This window comes from Cyrtonyx montezumae, unplaced genomic scaffold (genome assembly GCF_038088225.1).
Source record: "Cyrtonyx montezumae isolate F1298 unplaced genomic scaffold, pur_monq_1.0 scaffold_8, whole genome shotgun sequence".
NCBI lineage: Eukaryota > Metazoa > Chordata > Aves > Galliformes > Odontophoridae > Cyrtonyx > Cyrtonyx montezumae.
Window position 1 is genome coordinate 77,189,778 of NW_027072089.1, and position 20,662 is coordinate 77,210,439.

The 20,662-nt window shown below is 41.1% G+C and overlaps 1 protein-coding gene across 2 annotated transcripts in view; it reads right to left on the bottom strand.

Annotated features, from left to right (window-relative positions):
• Positions 1-485: 485 nt before the first annotated feature.
• The window catches only part of LOC136059152 (vacuolar protein sorting-associated protein 4B), a 382,624-nt gene continuing 362,447 nt past the window's right edge, over positions 486-20,662 (bottom strand). For both annotated transcript variants that reach the window (XM_065753127.1, XM_065753128.1), the window contains 10 exons: positions 18,677-18,788; positions 17,321-17,471; positions 15,956-16,023; positions 11,482-11,601; positions 11,091-11,247; positions 9,125-9,273; positions 8,873-8,954; positions 7,198-7,417; positions 4,224-4,361; positions 486-1,973 (listed from right to left, as the gene is read on the bottom strand). In XM_065753127.1, the coding sequence (XP_065609199.1) occupies positions 1,872-1,973; positions 4,224-4,361; positions 7,198-7,417; positions 8,873-8,954; positions 9,125-9,273; positions 11,091-11,247; positions 11,482-11,601; positions 15,956-16,023; positions 17,321-17,471; positions 18,677-18,788 (1,299 nt within the window). In that variant the 3' untranslated portion in view covers positions 486-1,871. The remainder of the gene's footprint in view (positions 1,974-4,223; positions 4,362-7,197; positions 7,418-8,872; positions 8,955-9,124; positions 9,274-11,090; positions 11,248-11,481; positions 11,602-15,955; positions 16,024-17,320; positions 17,472-18,676; positions 18,789-20,662) is intronic.

The window sequence follows — 20,662 nt, forward strand, 5'->3', positions numbered from 1 at the left end:
GGACTGTCATTTAAGAAGGTCAGTTAACAAGTAATTCAGACCATTTAAGAAGGTCAGTTAACAAGTAATTCAGACCGTAGCTTCAAACCTCCAGGTGAGAGCCCTGATAGAGTGCGGTCCGCTTCTGAAGTGTTCACCAGAGGCAACTAAGAACAAACAATCCTGCTGCAGCTAAGATTTAGTTTACAAACAGCAATAACTTGCATCTAAACTGGAATTTCCCCCCTTGCCCACAGTGGTCCACAAACAGATCTGCAGCCCACTGAGCCACATTCACATTGTCCAGCGCGAGACCGAGATAAAAACTGTGGAACTGAACGATTTTGGAAAGAACATTTCATTGTGTTAGTGAACAAAAGCTCAGCACCTTGCAGGTGAAAGAATTTGTCTCTATTTCATTTAGCTGTCAAACACAGAAACAAAAATCTAAACAACAACGATGAATTCTGGAAAGTAACACTGAAGAAATACTCACAGAACATAACTGATGTTGAACATTTTACTTCATTTAAGTACAGCAAACGTCACCCCTCCTATGATTTATAAAGGACACAAAATATGTACATGAAAGAAACCAAAACCCATAAAAAGACAATCATCTATGTGCATACGTACATGTGACATATACACATGAAATGTGCAAGTTTCTTTTAATGCAACTTAAAGCGTATGCACAACAGAGTTGTACAAAGATTACAGAACGGGGCGATCTAGGTATCCTAATGATGTCTCGTACCTACAGCCAGTGCAGACTTACAAGGCACAAACTCAGTGCTGACACTGTGGTGTTGTAAGTTCAGGCACATTTCAATTCGTAGTTCTTAAAAAGGAATATTAATCAACAGAAGTGCTACTTCTGTACTAAAGTGCCAGCCTCTTCCCAAAGGTTGAATGCAAAGTTGATGAAACTTGCAGGCAACAATGATCAGTGGGGTTCTGAGTTAACTGAATCGATCACTGCAAAGGCTGTGGCTGTACTGTGTTACGTGCCCCTCACCTCTGAGAGTATGCTGTTTCCCCACATATGTCCCTTACACTCTTCAAAGGCTACCCAAACCTTGCCAGCCTCGGCACGTGGAATCTTCCAGGTACTACTCAGCACTTATTTCTGACTTCAGCCAAACCTCTGATCAAACCAGATTCAAGAACCAGCCGTCAGAAAACCTTTCACGGACTTGCATTGAACCAATCTTTGCTCAATTGCATAGTGGCGCGTGTATCAGCTAGTAAAGAGTTAAAAACAAAAGCTTGCTGTTTAAGGCAAAATGTTTAACCCAGCACAGCAGAAAAAAGCCAAATGCCAGGCTCATCAGTATTCAAACCAAGTACTGGCTCACACAGTCTTCTCCTCACAGTGTCTTCTTTCTCACTTGAACAGCAAACACTCACTCGCTGTATGCTCCATTAGCAAACCTTGTTGCATTTTTCTAAATGAAAGGGATAATTAACAGGTAGGCTGACCACTACTGAAAACACCTGACTAGCAGGTTCCCTTGCACCCTCAATAAAGGGTCACTTTTTGAGCCTACCATGAGTTCAAAACTCCCTTGTGCCCCGGCACTCTAATAGAACAGCTAAAATTGAACTGATCATTTAAAAATTACAAATATTTAACATGAGTTGCCACATCACTTTGCTGCCTCACCCTAAAATCGTATTTTCAATACTATTTTCAATAGGAGACATTTAATAGACATCTGAAGAAAACAATGCAATATAAAAGCATAAGGGTCTTTGCAAACAGATCTTCTATTCCTTCTGCAAAGTAAGAAAGGAGAGAGTTTATTGGCAATTATTTGGAGTGTCATCGATAAAGACACAAGAATACTTAAGAAAGCAAAAAGTTCTGGTGATCCACAGACATCTTTGGCTTAGCCTTCCTGACCAAAGTCTTCTGTAAATTTCTTTAACTTCTCCAGGTCCTGTTCATTAACTGTTGGCTTTGTGCTAGCTAATGACCGGAGCATATCAGCCTGCGAGAAAAACATGAAAACATGCAGTCAGAAAATGTACTAATGCTAACAATGTTGTTGTGAAGAAAAGTAAGCTTTAAGAAGCCTTGTAAAACAAGTTGACTGGAGGAACTCTAACATAAACAAAACTTCATGTAAGCCTGAACATTTATGCACACGGGCCACTTTTCAACCTCCTGAAGATAGACAATTAGTAAACCACAATCTCAGGTTTAGGTACACGTGTCATTCACCACTGCTTACTGCAACTACCTGAGCTTCCCATCTTTCAGATATTCATTTCAATTCACCTTTGAGGACAGCAGTCTAAAGTGGAAAGCAATCACATGTCCCCACATATTCTTCAGTGTCCACCAACACAGAAGACTACTGATCTTCACTGACCTCCAGCAAAGTTTTACTGCCCATGACTGGTAACTTCAGGTTCTTCAGTTTCGCTTACTTCTTATATTTATATTTGGTTATTAGAAAATGGGGAAGTTCAGGAGAAATCACACATGTATGAACTCAAAATCAGCAGTTAAGAAAGCTTCTTAAAAAAAAATAATAAAGAAACATCCTAGCCAAAGGCAAATTAAATTAGGAGATGCTCAACATCTCACGTTACCCTAAAATCACAGGTTAAGGTAAAAGTCAATGTCATGATTTTCTAAACTTTCTCATCATACTACAGATATCCTGCTTAGAAAGAATTCAAGTCTGATCTTTTTAATGACAAGGACTGACTCTAGACTCCAAAACAAGCCCCTGTGCAACTGCAGCATAACAGAACCTACGTTCCATTAAGAGTACTGAAGGAATTGCATTTAATTCCAGGAAAGACTGATGTAAAATCCACATAATCTACACAGGCTGAAGTTTGAAGGCAGGCCTGCACTTGCTCACATCTTTCTGTGCTTTCTCTGTGTGTGAATGTGAACAGTTATTTCCTTCCTCAAAACATTATGTCAGTTACATTTACAAAGCAGTGCATTCTGTTTCAGAGGTTTGCAATCCTCTCTTACATTCATTACAGAAATGTTTCTGCACAGGACCTGACACCAGTACAAATTTGATATCAAGTCCTTCCTTCAAAATATGCACTTAAATTCAGAATCTTTTGCTGCTTGGGGATAAAATACAGAACAAGTGCTCAGCAATCTGTATTTCTTTTTTTTTTTAACAATAAACTTAAATTTCAACTGGTCTCAAATGTGATGCTTTATTCCCTGCACAGAGGGAAATATTTTAACATACACAAAAAAAAATGCAGCTGAAAGTTAGTGAGGATCACAGAACTGTAGGGGTTGGAAGGGACCTCTAGAGATCACTGAGCCCAACCCCCTGCCAAAGCAGCTCCCTAGCCCAGGTTGCACAGGTAGGCGTCCAGGCGGGTCTGGAACGTCTCCAGAGAAGGAGACTCCACCACCTCTCTGTGCAGCTGTGCCACTGCTCCGTCACTGCACTGGGAAGAAGTTCCCACACACATTTGTGCAGAACTTCCCATGCTTCAGTTTGTGGTCATTTCCCCTCATCCTATCACCACACATTGCTGAGAAGAGTCTGGTCTCATCCCTTGGCCTCTCACTCCTTGAATATTTTCAGATGTGGATCAAATCCCCTCTGAGTCTTCTCAAGGTTAAACAGACCCACGTCTCTCAGCCTTTCCTCATAAGGGAGGTGTTCCACATCCTTTACCATCTTTGAAGCCCTCCAACTGGACTCTTTCCAGGAGATCACTGTCTTATTTTTCTGATGCTAGCTGCATCATCTGTGATGAAGTGCAAAGAAAACTACCATTACATCCACCAGCTTTTTACACTGTATTGGTTATGTTTGCATTTGTTTTATGGGAAAAATTTACCTACAGTGCATTATTCCCAATCTACACTGAATATAATCTCCCACTTCTCGATGTCGATAAAAATGCCATAGATCAATGGAAAAGTAACATAAGGATGGGGCAGAGACTCTGAAGGTTTTAAACAAATGAAAGAAAAATTAAAGAACAGAGAAAGAGTGAAGTGCTGTCTCTACTGCAGGCCACTAGACAAGAATATTAATACATACTTATCAGGGATGGAGAGCTGGCTTGCTGACAAGCATGCTGTAATGTCATGCTGTGTATTGCGATTAAAATATCATTTGGTACATCCAAGCACGTCTAAAAACAAAGGGCTCATCCAATTGCCTTACATGCTGGCTCTAAAAAGTCTTAAGCCTTTTCAGGGTTCTGCAAAGCAAGAAAACAACACACAAAAAAATACCTACCATGGAAACTTTAGGCTCCAGTAATTTATCCCCTGGAACGTCCATCCATGTCATCTCTTCAGCTTTAGGATCACCTGGAGAGCAAGGGGTGAACAAATCTACCATGGTTTCTGGATTAGACAATGATGGTCCTTTCACCTAATAAACAAACAAACAAAATAAATAAAAACTGAAGGTGAACATCTTTAGATCAAAACCATTCCCTTCATTTTCTGTAGATGCCCCACCCACTGGGAAGTCTTATCCAGTGAAAGCAGAATTGAGTAAAGGTGCCAGTATCATTCACTTCAAAAACACAAAGCTGTAGATAACTATATATGTCACATATATGTGAACTCGTATATATCGTGTCAGCATAGCTGAGCCTTCAAGGTAGGAATGCCTGTAGAAAGCTAACATGTCAGGACTACTGTTTGAAGAAGACTGCACTCTTCTAAGTCCTTGGTCACTCTGGGAGCCCATTCACCACTAATTAAAATCTCTAAAAAAATCCTCAGCAGGCATTACTGAGTGTCCCTCAAGTTAGGCAGCCACAGATGCCCCTTTAAACTTTTACTTATTGCACTACCAAGTTCTGGGCACCTTTTCTGACACCGTCTCAAGCAGCACTTGATAGAAGATGGGGCCATCTAGCGGGAGAACAGAAACCATCCTTTTTTCCAGATGCATGGACAGAACCTCAAAAGCTGCGCCAGCTGCCTCTTGTCTTCTCACAGTATGTACCTAGGACTGGTAGTTCCACCATCCTTCATCAGTAACTGAAGTATCACACATCCCCACAAAGACAGAACATATGCAAAAATCACAAAACAACTGTTTGCTTTTAACAGCAGAGAACTGGATGTGCTGTTCCAATCTGCCTTTAAAGCACAGCAAAGAGAAGCACAGATTATAACATTAGAAACTTACTCTGAAAAACCAGTACTACCATCAGCAGGAGCAAGCAGTGGTGTACAGTGAGTTACAAAAACTGAGCAAAGTGCTATAAACAGGAGGCAGAGTGACTTTAAACAGAGGAGCAGACAGTGACAGGACAAGGAGGAATAGTTTTAAGCCAAAAGATGGGAGATTTAGGTGAAATGTTGAGTGGAAACTTCTTGCTGAGAGGGCAGCAAGGTGCTGGCACAGCTGCCCAGAGAAGCAGTGATGCCCCATCCCTGGAGGTGCTCAAGGCCAGGTTGGATGGGGCCCAGGGCAGCATGAGCTGCTGGTGGCATGGGGTTGGAGCTGGGTGGGTTTTACAGTCCCTTCCATCCCAAAGCAACCTATGATTCTATTTAACTGGGACAAATTGCTATTACGGAAATGGTTCATAAAGCAAAGATTTTTCTTATAAAAATAAGAATCTGCATCCAATTAAAGTACAAACAAAACAAGTGGAATAGACTTGCATCAGAGCACTCAAAGCACTGTAGGTTTTTTTGTTTTTTGTTTTTTTTCCTTTTCTGGCAAAAGAGATAAGAATTGCCTTTGGCCTCTGCAAACTGTGGTAACTGAGATTATTGGATTGTTCTGTGGTAGTCTGAGACATGCCTCAGATGTTTGCAAATGTCAATGAAAGACTAAAATGAAACAACCCACTGGCCACAAACGTCATCATTGTTTAAAGACAACAATGGATAAGTACTTCAGGCATCGCTGCTTAAGGGAAGGAATCATCCAGAAAAGCCCTGATCTATCAAAACAGCTGCTTATTTCTTAAACAAATACAGTTTACATCAGTGTCACAGCTTCAAAATACTGTTTCAAATATTCTTTGATTTCAAACTGGGAAAAGTTCCTCAAAAAACCTATCAAATATTCCTCCCCACCACCAAAACTATGGACTGCAAGCTTATTTTAACAAGTTGATCAGGTTTCCTCACTGCAAACACCGGAAACTTAGTTATCTTATATTCTGGACCACACTGTATTTAAGCACTCCTTTCCCTTGGAGTCTTAAGCTAAATGTGTTCCTTGTAACCATGTGGATAAAAGAGCGCCTCTTCAGCTCACAGTAACTCTGACCGTTCAGTTTATGGCCCTGGACCATTTACTGATAAAAAATAAAAAGCTGTCATCATCGTAACTAGTGAGCAAGAACTGCTACCAATCTGAGTTGCATGTATGACGCAAAGAGCAACAAAATGGAAGCTCTGCAGGCTTCCCTTCACAGAATCAAAGGTCTGCAGATAATCTTAACCCACCTTCGCCAGAAATACACATGAATTTCTGCAATAACAAAGTTTGCAGTAAAAATGTACACGGATTATTTTAGTTTGGGTCTCTAAAAACCAAAACAATGTCAAGAAAAAACTAGACAAGAAAAGTACTATCATGTTATTTATAAAATAAAGGTATGACTGCAAGATAAGCAAAAAAAGTCTTCTCTATCTATAGTTTCAACACTCTTTTTAGACAGCAACTGAGTGTAAAGTAGTTTTCACTTTACAGCAGCGTCCATAAGATGTTCCCTGCTGCCCCAGCAATGACATGTAGACCTTGCTCAGCTGTCTTGCATCTTTACTACTGTCACAAGGAACATTAAGGGATTCAATGCTTTTATGGAATCTTAATTCTACAGTTTGAAGGACACCCTGAGCAAGCAGAGTGTACAGTTGTAATTCATCTGCTCCCACATAGATAAGGAACACATTTACTTATGCACACACCAAAAAAAATAATACATGATTTGATATAGAAAAAGAGCACAACTGTTAACACTCCAGTTTAAGTTGAAATTCAAACTGAATGTTTTTAACACTCGTTACAGAAGCGACGATTCATTAGAGCTCAGATTACACAGCCTGAATACCTAGAAACTAGGTGCATCAGACTCATGACAGGACTTTGGAGTACTCCTGTGGTAGGTAAGGACAGCATACACACATCCAAAAGCACATGGTATTACCCCAAACCAAACTTACAAGAAGCTTTCGGATCAATATAATTCTCAGAGTTGAAGTAATATGAAGAATGTTTGACTTTTGCTTACCTTTTTGAAGTGAGTGGCTGATTGCACTTTTCTGACAGGCTGCATCAGCGCGTCGCGTACAATGATGCTTATATCTGCACCAGAATAGCCATCAGTTTTTTTGCCAAGTTCCCGATAATCTGCTTCTGTTAGGAGATTAGGAGTTGACCCGAGGTGGAGTTTGAACATTGCAGCCCTGGCATGATCTTCAGGTAAAGGAATATAAATACGCTTCTCAAACCTGGTTTCAAAAAGATAAAAGCAAAACGCCTCACAGACACTGGCTCACCCAGGTGCACAATGGAAAGAAGTTTATGCAAATCAGTACATAGCTTGTTACTAAGTGAAACTGCTTCTTTCTAACGTTGTATCACAAACGTTTAAAAAAAACCAAATATTCTGCAGCCTGTTCTCATAAATAATGCTGTAGCTACCATAGGCTAACATCTATAATATAACTACCTCCTTCTTATGACAAAAATCTCTTCAGATGGCAGTTTCTCCAGGTCCACTCCAGTGAAGTTTGCATTTAAAAAAACATAACTGAAGGAAAAGGAGTCTTTTAGCATTTATCTGAACAGTTTTCACACTCTGAGGAAGAGCTGCCTGGTTAACATGATCACACAACCACTTTCTACAGTTTGTAATGAGGAAACTTTGTCGTTGGAAACAAATTCGAAGTCTTACTTTCAATATTGTTATTGGCAAGAATGGTTGATAATTGCAGTGCTTCGTTTGAAGCATCTGCTCTCAAAGACAGGATGACCTCCACCATGGAAGTAAGACCAACTCCACTTTCTGTAGAACACTATTAACTTCCCATGCATAACAAAGCAGTCCAAAACCATGAAAAATTCTGTTACTGTCATGCTCTACAAGCTCCTTTAAGTTTTACAGACAAGAATGAGAGATACTCATTCATGCTACAAAGAACAACTTGAAATTTCAAGTACCACATTCAATTATTATTTCTATGCCCATAAAGGATGGAAGCGACCTCTGGAGGCCACATGGTTTAAGCTCCCCAGTCAAAGCATGGTCAGGTTGAATTAAGTACACAGATAAAATGATGCTGTCACCAAAAAGCAATGTTTCTTTAGCCTACAGAAATTACCATTATACAGGTTGTATCTTCATCACAGCATAATCACACTTGTCACATGACTGCATTTGCTGCTCTGCAGCTGAAAGACCCAGCTGATCAGACACAGATACGAATGTATTCTGAGTTACAGAAAGGCAGTTGAAATGGACACTGAAAGGTCACACACTGTATGACCAGTACAGTAAAAATGATGGCTCTATGATGCATAAAATTCTATGAAATTCCTCAAGCTATTCAACAGTGCTGTAGTTGAGAATGATGGCACTGCCCCCTCTTACCCTTTTGACTTGCTTACTTCGTACCTTGCCCCCCATACTCAGCAGGAAACTGGTTGGCAAAGAAACAGAAGTTTTTTGCTTAGTCAAGTGGAATTAGCTGACTAAGTGATCACACAAACTACAGGACAAACCTAAGAGCAAACAATCCTCCTCTTAAGTGGCAAGGGGACATCTGACTCAGTCCATCTCATGAGCCATGTCTGCAAGAATCAAGTAGATCACTCACTCTAGGAGCCTCAGGATGAACCCTCATAACATTTGGGATTTTCTTACCATAAACATAAATAAACCAATCAATCACAGGCCAACATACCTTCTCCTAATAGCAGAATCCAAAACCCAGGGTATGTTTGTTGCTCCTAAGACCAATATTCCTTCATTATCAACACCAACACCTAGACCAAGGAAGAAATAATTTCACCATTTAGAAAATAAGCAAACTGCCTGATGATGATTTAGAACATTTACAAAATCTGATGGGGTAAAGCTGCAGATCTTTTCACACGTAAGCCATGCATTTTATGCGTAGCTGAACTGCTTTGATTCTGAAAACCATTACACTTACCTTGCATCTGGACTAAAAACTCTGTTTTAATCCGTCTAGCAGCCTCGCTTTCATTTTCACTTCTGGACCCACACAGTGAATCTATCTCATCGATGAAGATAATAGAGGGTTTGTTTTCTCTGGCAAGCTGGAACAGGTTTTTCACTAATCTTAAAAAAGGAAACAGCTGCAGTTACCTTAATGTGCACACCAGCAAAAACACACAATTCTGGATTATGATATAGTGACTTTGTTATGAAAAAGCTAAAACTAACAAAATAAATAAATAAATGAGTCCCACTGCAGAGATTAACAAAGTTACTCAAAGATACATTTCTTCAGCTCCAATAACTCTGCATTATGCTGAGATGCTGAGTGAGATAGCACAGAATAAGGGGAGCTGAAGCATCTTAAGACTACTTCAGGCATGACTTTTCAAGGAAGATTTCTGTTTAGATTTACATTTCTGCAAGACAGTTTGGACTGTACAAAATCATTACTTCAGAAAGAATCAAAAGAATATGGCCTTCTCCTAATTAACATTTGCAACATAATCCAATTACCTTTAGAGATATATATTACCTATATATATATATATATATATATATATATATATATATATATATACGTGTGTAAGAATATATATCTTTGAGATATATATCTCAAAATACAAGCAAAGTCAGTTTGCCTAAAAAAAATAATCACCCCATAGTAAAATGTATTGCCAATACTCAGCTAAATCTAAAAGGCTTTTAAATAGGAAATTCTTCATATCAATGATAATAACCTCAGGCCATAGCCTCAGCCTGATGAAAAATGGAAAGCTTGTTCAGTGGTGCCCAGTGACAGGACAAGGGACAACAGGCACAAAACACAACACAAAGTTCCATCTGAACATCAGAAAGAGCTTCCTTCCTGGGAGGGTGACAGAGGGTGACTGGAACAGGTTGCCCAGAGAAGTTGTGGAATCTCCTTCTCTGGAGAAATTCAAAACCCATTCAGGGACTTTCCTGCACAGCCTGCTGTAAGGAACTGCTTTAGCAGGGGCTTAGACTAGATGTGCTCCAGAGGTCCTTTCAAACCCCTGTGATTCTGTGACAGTCTTTATGCTGAATTCAAACAGAAAAAAATAAGAAAAAAAAAGGAAAGTTGGACTCAGTTCTGTATTCCTTTTGCAACAGAGAAGCAGCTCAAGGTTTCTAGCTTCTTGGGATAAAAAAAACAAAAACAAAACTTCCTTGCCCTATCAACTTTAAATAGTGTTGCTCAGCTGGCACACACTTAGCACTATAAAAGCATGGTTCATGACAAGTATTCTGAACGTGATACCCAAGTCCCTTCTGTGCAAGAGCTTTTTTCCAACTCATGAAATCCTCATGGATAAATTGCTGTGCTTCTAGACTGCAACAGAGATGTCACTTTAAGCTTCCTGCTCTTGTTAACATACTGCATCATAACAAAGTTAGTGGGAAGAGTAAATATTTCACGGATGGTCATCACTTCCAACCCATATACGCCCATCTTTTATGTCTTCAAGATTTTGATTGAAAACAGTATGTAGAAAAAAAAACTTCACACAGAGAAAGAGCTATCATGTGTTATCCACAGGGCTATTGCAACAGCTGAACTGGAACGTGACAAGATTAAAGTATCCCAACACTTCAGACCACTTCAGAGTACAACAGAGTACACAGCTGGGTTCAGAAGGGCACTGATCACCATCGTGCTTCTGAAATCTTTGTCTGAACTAGTTTTAAAACAGTCTTGAGTACTGAATAGCAGTTCAGCTGCTGTAGCACAAAATACAGTGCATTACGGTACCTTGACATGACACTGCACTAAAGCACAGAAACATCTAAAGTTTGCTTTAACAAGATACGTGAACCTTCCTTCGAACTTATAGTTTCTTTAGAGTGTCTTACTGAGCTCTGAAAAATTAATTTCTTCTTGATAATGTTTTCCTGGAATTCTGGCAACTCCAACTTACTTTTCACTCTCTCCTAACCACTTTGAGACCAGGTCAGAGGAAGATACTGAAAAGAAAGTAGAGTTGTTTGCTTCTGTTGCAACAGCTTTTGCTAGATAAGACTTTCCTGTTCCCGGTGGTCCAAACAGAAGAATCCCTCTCCAGGGTGTTCTCTTTCCTGCAAGACAGAAATCATCAAAAAAGCAATCATCAAAATACTGTACCAAGAAGAGACCTATCTTCCTGATGAAGCCTCCTTAATTTACTAGGTTTTCTGTATGTATCTAAGAAACATCTGTCAGACAGATCGCTAACAGCTCAGCCTGAGCCTCTGATGCATCGGCACAATGCTCTTCTCAGACTCATGCTACACACTTCAAAAGAAATATGAAATAAATGCTGTAATACTGACCCGTGAACAAGTGTGGAAATTTAATGGGCAAGATCACTGCTTCTTTAAGTGCTTCCTTGGCACCTTCAAGGCCAGCAACATCACTCCATTTTACATTTGGTCGCTCCATAACAATAGCACCTACAAGAAAAGACTGTATAAATCAGTGATGCATGTTTTACCACTGTTTGCTTACCATAGATTTGAAAAAAATATATCTATGTTCATGTTTAAATAAATAAAAACTTTCTGCACAGATTCAAGCATCAAACAGTGCTAGTCAAATAGATATTATTTCACACATTCCTTTTTTACTACAATAAACCATCAATAAGCAGAGAGTTGTTCAAAGTTCTGCAATGTGCAAAGCTACTCTGTAACTGATCAGCAAATATCTCCAGGCAGTTACAGAACAATACACTTCCAAAAAGATAACAAGACACCGTTTCTTCACTGAAGATGTTTGTGGAACTGAGAAAAAAATTGGAATTCCATTTTTCAGCAAGCAGTGAAACAGCATAATTACACTAGCCAAGATCCTCTAACAGAAAAGTAACTTGTCAGTTATCAATCAGATGAACATCCAGTATGACAGACCTCTAAGAGCTAGGGCTGAGAGCATCATCAAGCTTTTGTTTGTTTTTTTTTTCTCGTCAGCTAAGCAGGCTTTGTGTACACTCCTTCTTCAGGCACATTCAGTCAGACAAATTTTATCACCAATTCTCACCAGAAACAAGTTAACAGAAAAAGAGAGGTTGGAAAGGAACTCTGGAGATCATCTAGACCAGCCCCATGATGAAGCACGTTCCTTACAGTAGGTTGCATAGTAAAGTGTGAGCAGAAACCCTGCTGTAAGTACTTGGTATAAAAAGCAAGCATGGCATAGAGACCACCATTGATCTGTACTGCGTTCAGAACAGAGTAGGCAAAAAAGCGTCCTCCTATGTTTCAGAAAGTGTAAAGTTCACAACAGATGGATTACTGTGGAGACAATAAATACATGCAATTGCTATTTCTCCAAGTATATCACCACTGCAAAGGAAAATCACAGCACAATGAAGGCTGATGGAGGCCCAGGTTGGTGCCCCAATACATGCAGAGATGGACTGTGAGGTTACCGACCAAGGGGCTGTGAAGTCAGTGATGAAGATGACTGTGACCTCAATAGCCCTCCTGCATAGACTTGGGTGCCAGCAGAGGCGAGCACACACTCGTGCCTGGACTCCAGTCGAACATAGCAGTGAGACGTGGAACACTGAGCGAGTTACTTGGGTTGTGCTGTGGGGCTGCTGGCACCACTTCCTGGTGCCCATCCCACAGTATCAGCAGCATTTCCCCCAAGCCCTGCCTGGCTCAGGCAGCTGGAGCCATGCAGGGTGCACCTGCAGCAGCGGAGGTGAGTGGTGCAGGATAAGGTCCCTGTGATGGCTAGTGGGGAACAGGGATCAGGAGGGTTTCTGGCTGAGGGACTGGGGCACCTCCCATCAGTGCTGCGTGCCCCTGGGACAGAGTGACGTTGGCCTCTCTCTCTTTCACAGTTCGTGACACCTTCTGCCTGCTGCTGCACCAGTGAGGGGAGCAGCTTCTCGACCTCAGCTCTCCCCAGCCCACCGCACAGCCCGGGGCCATGGACGTGCCGTCCAACTGGACCTGCCCCGTCTGTTGGCAGCGCCGGGTGGACGTCGCCTGTGTGACCCCCTGCCTCCACCAGCTGTGCTACGGCTGTGCCGTATGGTGGGCAAAGAAGAAGCTGAGTTGTGCCATATGCGGGCACAAAGTAGCAACCATACGATACTCGGTGAGGTCGGAGGACGACTACCTTGAGTGTGCTGTCCCGCAGCCCGCAGGACACTCCGAGGATGACCTGCAGGACGAGCAGGAGCCTGAAGAGATGGTGCTCATCCCACCCGAGCACAACTTTCCAGCTGAGGTCTGGGCTGCCTTTTTCGGTGGCCATCCAGAAGACCTCAGCCCCCTGCTCCAGTGGCTGAGAGAAGAGATCCAGGAGATGCCCACCAATAACTGGTGTGATCTGTAGATGGCACGGTGCCTCACTTTGAACTTCCTTTGTGAGCACGGGCTCAACCAGGAGGCCTTGGTGCGGGAGCTGCAGCAGATCACCAATGGTGATGTGCAGCCCTTTGTGAGGAGGCTCATCCGCACCACCGTGGCCATCTACGGCCCTCAGATCTGCCGCCAGCTGGAGCGCGGGGACGGCTGTGAAGACAGAGCTGCAGCCAGCCCCAGCCCCAGCACTTCCCATCATCGGGAGCCTCCTACCTCCAGCCCGGGCCCCTCCGTCGGCCGCGCAGGGCCCAGCAGCGAGGAGCTGCCCGGCAGCTCTACCAGGGGACCCGGGCACCCCGGCATCGCCACCGCACCCTCAGCCGAGGAGCCGCAGGAGCAGCCAGAGGGGCCCCGGAAGAGGTGGCCCCGGTGGCGGTGCTAGGCCGGCACCCCACTGCCGTCACAGCACGGCTCCGGCGGGCTGGGAGGCCGACATCTACCTCTCGGCCTGCTGCCTGAAGGGAAAATAAACATAAATTATAAAATAAGGATGCTGCTGCTTCCTCCCAATTCCAGTCCTGTACAGAAGGTACAGAAACACAATGTTAGATCCACGACCATAAATTGGCACTTGTGACAGCGCTAACAAAACACGCGTGGTCCCCAACGAGCAGAAGACGGACCTGGTGTTCCTCTAATCATAATCCAGGCACCAGAACTTGCCTAGATTCCTCTCCTTTTGCCAAGCTCCGGGCCACAATTATTTTATTTGATTTTAGCCAATGAGCTTTGACACCACCCTGTCCTTCAGGTTGCTTACTCTGAAGGTAAAAACCAGACTACTTTCAGATGGGACAGCTCAGATCTGAGCCAGCAACTCAGTAGCACATTTTGAAACCCTACTCAAGGCAGCAAAGGCAAAAGGTAAGAGAAATCCTCCCAAATCTAATGCCAACTAATGTAATGCTTATCTTTCCAGACTCAAGTACTCTGAATGTTTCAGTTGCCATTCTTCCCTTCAAGGATTTTCCTTAACTCCACAGTTTTTTTACCAGTTATTTTCTTATGACTTTAGAGTTCTGTGAATTGAATGATTTCCTTTTTTTGTGACAGAAAGTGCACTGCTACTTGTGGCTAACAAATAAAGCAAATGACATTTGCTCACCTTTTGTCCATGTCTAGAGATTTTTACTTTCCCTGCATTCCTTTCTTATCAGATTTAAAGGATTCTGTTAGAATCAGAATGTTGATAAATAGCCATACACATGTGAAAGTTCTGTAAGACAATGTCAGCTAAGAGGAACAAGGTAGGAAATTGAATACAGGGAGTATCTGTGGCTGCTGTGGGAAGTAAAATGAGTAAGAGTAACGTGAAGGCAGCCCAGAGCTTACACTGAACAGGAGACTCCTATCTTAAGTTTAAAGACACCAAAGATCTCACATCTCAGATGCTCAAAGCGAGAGAACTAATAAGCAAGAACCTTATAGTTCATAGGAAACTCTTCAAGAAGAACTGGGTGCAAGACACTTTTTGTTGAAGAACCGAAAGTCTTAACTTGATTAACTTGAGATTAAGATTAACTTGAGAAGAACCAAAATGTTAACAGCGAGGCACAGCCTAACAGCCCAATGCTCACTGACTTCAAAAGATGTCCCATAGGACTATGTGTAGAATTGAGTAAATGTGTAAAGATGCAGAGAAAGTACAGCACAGTTTACGATGTGTACAATGGCTCCTGAAATGACAGAGAGATCAAACAAACACATTTCATCTTTGTTATAGTGAAAAAACAGAATAGGAACAACCAAGTTTCTTCAGATCCACACACATCACCTGGCAGTGAAGCTCTTACCAATTCTTAACCATTCAGGAGTAATAAATATCAAGCTAAGACACTTCTTTACTATGTAAAAAAGTGCTGCTAGCTGCTATATATTGCATCACTGAATGTGTATAGCATGTTATTTCAAAAACACAAGCCATTATGTTACTCAACTGAGTAACACCCGTCATCACTGCAACATGAGGAAATCCTGCCTGCTGCTATGAACAAACAAGAATCCATCTTCCCAACTTATCAACTTGAGTTCAAGCTTTTCTGTGAAAACAGCCCTGCTTCTATCATGTACTTGTAATACATCTGTTACTCTGGCCTCTAGGCAATAAATACATCGATGCACCTGGGAGTAAATCTGGTGTGGTCTAATGAAATAGCTATCAAGGATCTTGCAACTGTTCCCTTTGGAAAATGCTTTCTTGATAAATGATACAATTTTAACAGGAATTTCAACTTAAATTTCAACATATTCGCCACTGAATTTCACAGCACACAAACCTATGCTGCCATAAAGACTTTTCTTTTGTATGTGGAGGTCATATACTAGTTAAACCACTTGAAGACAGTAAGATAACTGGTAAAAAAAATACAACCTAGAAATTCACTTGAACAGTTGCCTCTATTTAAATAAATGGAAGCTTCGAAGTTACCTTGAAGTTGATTCTGTAGTTTCTTTTTCTCAGGATCCTCTGACTCTCCTTCCCCATCACTGTCATTCCTGATTCGGAAACAAGAAATAAATCCCTGAAATACACTGAGACATTGTTCTCCTAGGTTACAAATCAGAAATTGAGAAGTACAAAAACATCACCCTGAGGAATGGAAAACCTTAGGATTTTAGATTCTTTCAGCTCTCTACAAGTTTACATCATTGTAGTCTTGTTTTTCCACACTACACTTTAACTCCACCCTCTCTCCCCCCCAAAACAAAACCAATTTCAACTTCCTTACAGACCTGAGCCCTTCCTCTTAACACACTTCCACACACGTCGAGTCAGCTTCTAGGAAACAAAAGCATCATGGAAGCAGCAAAACGGTTTCACTGTAGATGCTGGCACTTACTCCCTGTCCACAACTGCAATGGGACTTCACCAATACCATTTAGTACTTTGAAACATTACACTCTAGCCTTGTCAGAGTATAGGAAACTGGAAGTTAAAAGTAGAAAAAAGTAGACAAGGTAATGAACAAATGGAATGAAGACATGCAGCCTCATGCTTCCTTCTACTATAAACCAGCAGAACGCAGTACAACTCAAAAAATAAAACTCATGAAATGAGCAGACAATGGCAGACACTGAAAATCAGGTAAAATTTCAAAAGACAACTGAGCAGCTCTAGTGTTCAAGACTACTAAAAAGGGCAATCTCACACAGACACCCCAGGCACCGTTGTGAGACTCTTGGGGGTTGGACTAGATGATCTCTAGAGGTCCCTTCCAACCCCCACAATTCTGTGACTCTTCTCCCCTAGCAAATACAAAAGAGGTTCTACTTGTTCAGGTGGGCTGATTCAGTTCTGTGACGTGCAAAATGAAAAACAGATCAAATAAAAGGAAAGCAGAGGATAGGCAGGAGCAAGGTAACAGAGTGACTCAGACCATCTTAAAGAACATGAGCCTATCAGAGAGCCTTGTTACCTCTTACCAAACGTAAGACAGAAAACTTAGACCACAGTGATCATTAGTCTGAATTTATTTTCTAGTTATTAAGTGTTCACATGCAGAAGAATCATGTCACTTGGCTCACTGTCACTGAATCCAAAAAGCAAGCATTAGTGTGAAACAGCTTTCATTTTTCATTGAACTTCTTACAAAAGCACTCAAAGATGTAGTAAATAAGCATAAAAAAGCCTGCAATATCAATTCACATCATTTTTTAAGCCTGCTGTACTTTAGCATTAGTAATTACTTGAAGTGAAACACTTCAAAACACTATTTCAAATCTTCTCTGAAAAGCTGAATCTTCGAATAAGCAGTTCAGGAAGTATTTTGCTTTACCTTCTCCCAAAACATACCCTTTTCCGTCAGTAGGCCCAGACTCTTTAACCGGCTTTGGTGCAGTTTTTTCTTTCTTTTTCAGATATTCTTTCAGTTTTTCTGCTCTGTCCAAGTATTCTGTACACTTCATTCTAATGCTCTGTTTTGCTTTATCACCCTGTGCTTCATCTAAGAAGATGAGGAGAAACAATGCTTTGTTAACACCAAAACACCTCAGTGCATCATTCAGAAAACATCTTTATGTTTTGGCAATATACCTCTCTCAGGGCTCACCATACATCCAAATGTTTCATCTACTTATTTTTCCCCTGTGCCATGGAAAGAAGTGACAGGAAAGAAATTAGCACCTATAGATCAGTGATAAGCAAACACTTACAGATCAAACATAGATCTGAGCATCACTTTGCCTTAAAAGCTTGACTAAACAGGAGTAATAAGTTGCTATATGGTGCCTTAACTACTTTTCTAAACTAGCTCATTGAGAAGCTGATTTCTTGTTTTTACAAATTTAGGAAAACTTTATTTTTCCATGGCCTGCTAATTTTAAAAGTTGTATGCATTAAAAAAAAAAAAAAGTCACAAAACATCTGAAAAAATAAGGAGTGGTTCAACAGCCACAGTTCTGTAAGTCGCTACTGCAGTGTTTCAAACCAGCAATCAAACTTGGTAATATGAAGTTCAGGCACTAAGTTTCCAAAATTACATCAGTATTGCTGAAAGCATAAGAAGTCACACTCTTGACAAAATCCAAAAGGTATAAATGGACAACATAATTTGTGTTTATCACTCCCAAACTAACTGCAAAGGAAACAGTGGTTTTTGTCTTGTTTTCCAAGTCATAGAAGGTCTGTGAGTGCAATTAGGCCAGCAGCCCTAATCCACTCAAGTTATGCCTGTTATCTACATTAAGGAAATGCATTCTCTGCATAAAAAATGCCAGAAGAAAAGCCTTGGAAAGTAAGCAGTAGGAGTTAATGAGCAAAAAACAACCTGTGGATACTACTAAGAGTTTCTGTGTATGATATGGCCTTCTGCACAACGGAGGTACAGTGATCCCTGCACTTCCCATCACATTTCTTCACATGTAGTTGACAGCCTGAGATGCTGCAATCAAAACGCAGAGGGCAGACAGCAAAACTGTGCCTCCCTGCCTTAAAAAGCCCAAACACACACACAAAAAGCTGATTTCTTACAAGAAGGGAGCAAGTGTACAATATAGTGGGGACAAAAGTTGCATAATATACCACCTCAACCAAACTGCAGAGATAAGTGTCAACTGACAATGACAGTCAGGAGTTAAACACTAATGTCAACAGAGGAGACTACTCCAGGCAATATAAACTTGACTGAAGTGCCCAACGCACTACACTTACATTTAACAACGTGGAGAAAATACTGCACAGCGTGCTGGTACAAGCGGAAGGCTTCTTCATAGTTTCCTGCTTTATCTTCTTGTGCTGCCTTACTAGCAAGGTCTATTGCTTTCTGTAACACAGGTAAATTATTAAAATTAGTGCGGTGTGAGAGCATTTTGCATGACTGAAGAGATTTTAAGGTTCTGCTCTGACCACTTTTTGATGGCCAGCTCTTCTTTAACTGTTACCCAAAACAGTTGAAGATGATTGCAAGTCTACAATAGCATCATCAAATCTTATAGGCATCAGAGTCAGTACTGGAAGTACATGATTACAAAGCAATGAAACCAGCACCCTCTCTCATCCAACCCAATGCCAGGAGTTAGTTTCAATGACTGATTATTTGGTAAGTTTAAGTACTTTATATACAAGTGAGAAATTCTAACCATTGCTCCAGTGTGCATACTGGGGAAGCCCAATGGACAGAAGGCATACCTAAATTATCACAGAAGTCCTATTCAGAACAATTTAGAGATGAATTTGAAATTAGCTCAGAAGACAAGTAAAAATCCATCTGGTTGAAATCTAAGACACCACACTGGCCTGTGGGTTTATTGGTATTACTGTTATTCCTTTGTTCTTGCATGCTTATTATTACATTTTGTTGCTTGGAGCATCCATACTGCTTCAGGACAATTAAAAATGACAACTCAAATGACTAACACACCTATGCTTAAAAAAGCCAGAGTTCACCAACACTCCCTAGAGCTTTTACAGCCCCATATGCGTTTTTTGACCAGTTCATTTTCCAAAGCATAGACAGCATGCCCACGATCACTGCGCTAACATCAGGCAGTTCAACCTCATCACAGGGCTCTCACTAGACACAGCTGTGCACATACACCCATCGGTAAACAGATACTCTGATGCATCTCAGTCAAAACCAAGCTGATAAACTGCAGCCATCAGAAGAGGGGCAAAATTTCTCCCTCTATTGTTTTGTCTTTCCTTACTGAAAGTAAGGATCATCTCATTGGATCCACCTGAAATCAAGAGTAACTTACTGACAAGTAAGACTATGGATCCTTTGTGACAAGTGTTGAAAACAGAGCAAACATCTGTTTCTTTGAAACAGAACTTAAGTCTTTCCTCCCTCACTATTGACCTTGTGCTGCTCTCTACAAACCATTCACATTCAGCACAACAAAATTAAATTCCAAAGAATGATTTATTTTCTGTTTCTTTAGTCATTTAATTACCACAGGAATAGTCCAATGATTCTTGGATGCAGTGGAACAAAATCAGGGCCACGATACAAGCAATGCTATATCCAAACAAAAAGTTGGACTTGATGGTTTTTGTGTATCACTTCTAACCCAGGATATTCTTTGATGCGATGGTTCTGTATTCTAAATGGCAGAGACTACCTCTGTTCAAAGGCAACTCTCCTAACAGGGCATCTTAGAGCCTTGCTCCTCTGAAATATAAAAGCAAAGGTCTACAAGTGATTGGGGTTTTTTGTTAGTTTCTTTGGGTTTTTTTTGTTTTTTTTTAAATAAAAGCCCAGAAAACTATCTAATACCCTAAACTTGGGTATTAGACTCTCAGCTTTGATTCTTTGTTACATCAGGAAGGCACTCAGCCTGTTACTGCAATGAAAAACACCAGAACCAAACAGGAAATAATTTATATGAAAGTTGCATAAAATAAGGCACAGCTGTAGCCATAAATGAGGCACAAGCTAAATCTATGGGGCTATGGATCGATAGTTTGATGAACACCATGGGAACGTAAAGCCCACCCAGTTCCATCTCCCCCTCCATGGGCAGGGCTGCTCTCCATCAGCTCAGGTTTCCCAGGGCCCTGTCCAACTTGGCCTTGAGCACCTCCAGGGATGGGGCACCCACAACTTCTCTGGGCAGCCAAAGCCTCACCATCCTCTTAGTAAGGAGTTTCCTCCTAACATCTAACTTAAATCTTCCCTCTTTTGGTTTAAAACCATTC